The 3,631-nt window shown below is 41.7% G+C and overlaps 1 protein-coding gene across 1 annotated transcript in view; it reads right to left on the reverse strand.

Annotated features, from left to right (window-relative positions):
• The window catches only part of LOC106877076 (uncharacterized), a 262,423-nt gene that overhangs the window by 187,621 nt on the left and 71,171 nt on the right, over nt 1-3,631 (reverse strand). Inside the window, exon 6 of the mRNA XM_052973794.1 lies at nt 2,715-2,969. Within this exon, the coding sequence (XP_052829754.1) occupies nt 2,715-2,969 (255 nt within the window). The remainder of the gene's footprint in view (nt 1-2,714; nt 2,970-3,631) is intronic.

Below are 3,631 nucleotides of genomic sequence, written 5' to 3' on the forward strand. Positions count from 1 at the left end.
CTGTGCAGTCAACGAACTTACTATTGGAGGCACCCTCTTCCCACACAGACGTTGCCATAAAGCCACCTGGGTATCACCAGATCAGCAGATGGAAAACCAGATTGACCATATCGCAGTCCAGCAACGTTAGAGGAGTTCACTTCAAGATGTGAGAGCCAAGCGAGGAGCAGATATTAGATTGGACCATCACTTGGTGATAGCGAAACTCAAGGTGAAGCTTTCAACAAGGAGAAGACAGGCAAATCCATGGTTGAAATTTGATGTTCAGAAACTGAAAAAAGAAGAGTCAAAACAGGCTTTCCAGTTGTCTCTCCGCAATCGATTTGAAGCCCTACAGACAGAGGTAACTGTGGAACAATCCTGGACAAATTTGAAGGAGGCTACAGTTAGAGTGTGTAAAGAGGTTCAGGGAAGACAAACAGTGAACAGGAAGCCTCGGATAAGTGACGAGACGTCACAGAAGGTGGAGGAGAGGAAGATGCTGAAGCATGAGTTGAACCAAGCCAGAACCCATCAGCAGAAGCAGGCCGTTGCCAGTAAGTATAGTGAGGTGGTGAGAGAAGTCAAAAAGAAACTAAGGAGAGACAGAAGAACATACTTCAATGAAGTGGCCGATGAAGTGGAAACAGCAGTGAGGAAAGGAGACTTGACTTTATGACACTATATGCAACAATAAGGTTAGTGAGTGGAAAGAGAGGCAACCCAGTTAGACCAATAAAGGACAAGGTCGGACAGTTGCTAACTTCCATTGAGGACTAACTGGCAAGATGGAAGGAACACTTCCAAGAAATACTTAATCGCCCTCCATCTCAAGATCAGCCAGAATTAGGGCCTGGGATCCTGCTCAATATTCACATTGGAGAAATCACCAAGCCAGAAATCTGCAAAGCTGTGAAGAGTTTAAAGAATGGAAAGGAGGCAGGAATGGACGGCATACCAGCAGAGGCACTGAAAGCAGGAGGAGAAGAGATGATCGATTATATGCACCATGTGCTGAACCTGGTATGGACGACAGAGAAGATCCCAACCGACTGGAAGAAGAGTGGGGATTTATCACAATGCGTAAAGTGGAGAGGAATTACCTTGCTTTCCATTCAAAGCAAAGTCCTTACAAGAATCATCTTGGAGCAATTGAAAAATATCACTGACAAGCAACTCAGAGATGAGCAGGCAGGTTTCAGAAAGGAGAGATCATGTATGGACCAGATTGCAATGCTCAGAGTCATCGTAGAGCAGACAATGGAATGGCAAATGTCACTCTATGTGTGCTTCGTCGACTTTGAAAAGGCATTTGACAGCGTAGACAGGCAGACAATCTGGGACATCTTATGACACTATGGTGTGCCAGAGAAGATTGTAGGCATTATTCGATTACTCTACGAGGAGTTTTCTTGCCAGGTCATCCATGCTAGGAGATTGTCGGAGGAATTCAGGGTCAGCACAGGAGTCAGACAGGGCTGTTTGTTGTTACAGCTCCTGTTCCTCATTGTGCTGGACTAGGTCACCAGGACGGCCTACGCTACCTCTGGGAAAGGTATTCAGTGGACACTGATGAACAAGCTGGAGGACTTGGACTACGCAGATGATCTCGTGCTACTGTCACATCACCTGCAAGACATGCAAGATAAGGTAGACCACCTGAGAAAAACTTCATGCTGAGTGGGCTTGAGGATCAGCCAGGAAAAGACAAAAGTGCTGCGTATCAACAACAAGCAGGAAGAGGAGGCACCTGTGGAGGACGTTAGTGAGTGTGTCTATCTTGGAAGCGAGATCAGCAAATCAGGTGGATCAGACGAGGACATCACTGCAAGAAGCAAGAAGGCTTGGCAAGCCTTCACTATTCTTTGGCCAGTATGGAAGTCCACTGCCATCTCAACTCGAACTAAACTCCGCTTATTTAGTTCAAACGTAAAATCTGTGCTTTTGTATGGCTCTGAAACATGGAGAGCCACCTGCAGCAACTACAAGAAGATCCATACCTTCATCAACAAATGTCTCCGGCAGATCCTCCATCTGAAGTGGTTTGACAGAGTGCCAAACACCGACCTGTGGGAAAGGGTCAACCAGGAGCCCATACATGTTCAGATTAGACGAAGGAAATGGAGATAGATCGGACACACACTGCGGAAAGAACCCTCAAATGTGACACGACAAGCACTTGACTGGAACCCACAGGGGAAAAGGAAGCGAGGACACCCGAAGCAGACATGGAAGCGGAGCATTTTGGATGAGCTCAGGACCACTGGCCTAACATGGGAAGCAGCCAAGAAACACGCTAATGACTGCAAAAAGTGGAAAATAACTGTTGAGGCCCTATGCTCCATAAGGGGAAAAAAGGATTAAGAAGATGGATCACATTCTGATGAAAGCCATCTAATGAACCCCATAAAACTTTCTTACACAAAATCTAGCTGTACTCTTTCAAGCTGACTTGTTTTGTTTTGTTTTGTTTTTTTTGCATAGTTCTTCATTTTGAGAGCCGCTATCTCAGGAAATATCTTTTCTTTCTAAATGTTACTACTGTACACTCATCATTAAATTTTCAAGCTTGCACAGAAGTTCTCCTAGTTAAAATAACTTTCTTTTCCATTATTGAAATAGTCAATGAAAAGGATAATAGTGATGTTATTATGGCTAATGCCGTAGTGAAAAAGAAAATAATCCATTTTTATCTTCTTGCACTATTATAAAGAAAATATTAAAAAACAACTTACCTTGCTTGCTGTTAGTATCATTATTCAATGTGAAAAGATGTGCCTGTAAGATAATAGAGAGGTAGGCAAATGGTGTCATAGCCAGACCTTTATTGTGAACAATGAGGGAAACCAGATGACCACAAATGTTGATCACATCACTTGTAGAACATGCAGCAGAGAACTTTTCCACAGAAGTTTCACTGATGATTTTTAAATATTTTCCAGGTTCAGTCTCAAGGATCATAAAATCAGTGCGTACTGACTTTCTGCCACCTGGAACAAATAATGTACACATATTTGAATTTCATTAGCTTTAATGCATTGGTAAACATATTTTCATGAGGGTATTTGAATTTTCAGACCAAGAAAAGTTGTACATACAAGAACTAGAAGCAACTCACCAGCTCAACATATTTATCTAAGAGATTATAAAAAAATTTATCCCTTTAAATTTACCAGGTCAGATTTGCTTCTTTAACAAAGTGAACAATTTCTAAATATCACTACTCTACCATGAGTAACCTTAATATATCATCAAATCTCATTAACTCTCAAATCAGTACAAAATACCAATCCTTATTTTTACTTAATGCCTAGTGCATAAATCTCTGTTTCACAATGTTGTTTGCTTTGTAGCAAACTCATAAGAGGCAGAGAGAGAACGTAAGTTCGTTTGCCCGAACATGAGAAATTATTGATTTCTCATTGGTTAAAAATTACTGCCCATATACGAATTATGAACAGAAAGAATTTGCAAAGCTGTTCAATAATGAAGAATTAGGCAATAAGAAGCCAACTCAACTTCTTCGGAGCATGAACGAGCTTCTTGGGGATCAACAAATAGAAGAATCTTACCTCAAAGAGGTTTTCTTTACTAAATTGCCCTACAAGACACAAACCTTGCTTTCGGCAGTGAAAAATCAAAACTCTCTTCA

Source organism: Octopus bimaculoides, chromosome 17, assembly GCF_001194135.2.
Source record: "Octopus bimaculoides isolate UCB-OBI-ISO-001 chromosome 17, ASM119413v2, whole genome shotgun sequence".
Lineage (NCBI taxonomy): Eukaryota > Metazoa > Mollusca > Cephalopoda > Octopoda > Octopodidae > Octopus > Octopus bimaculoides.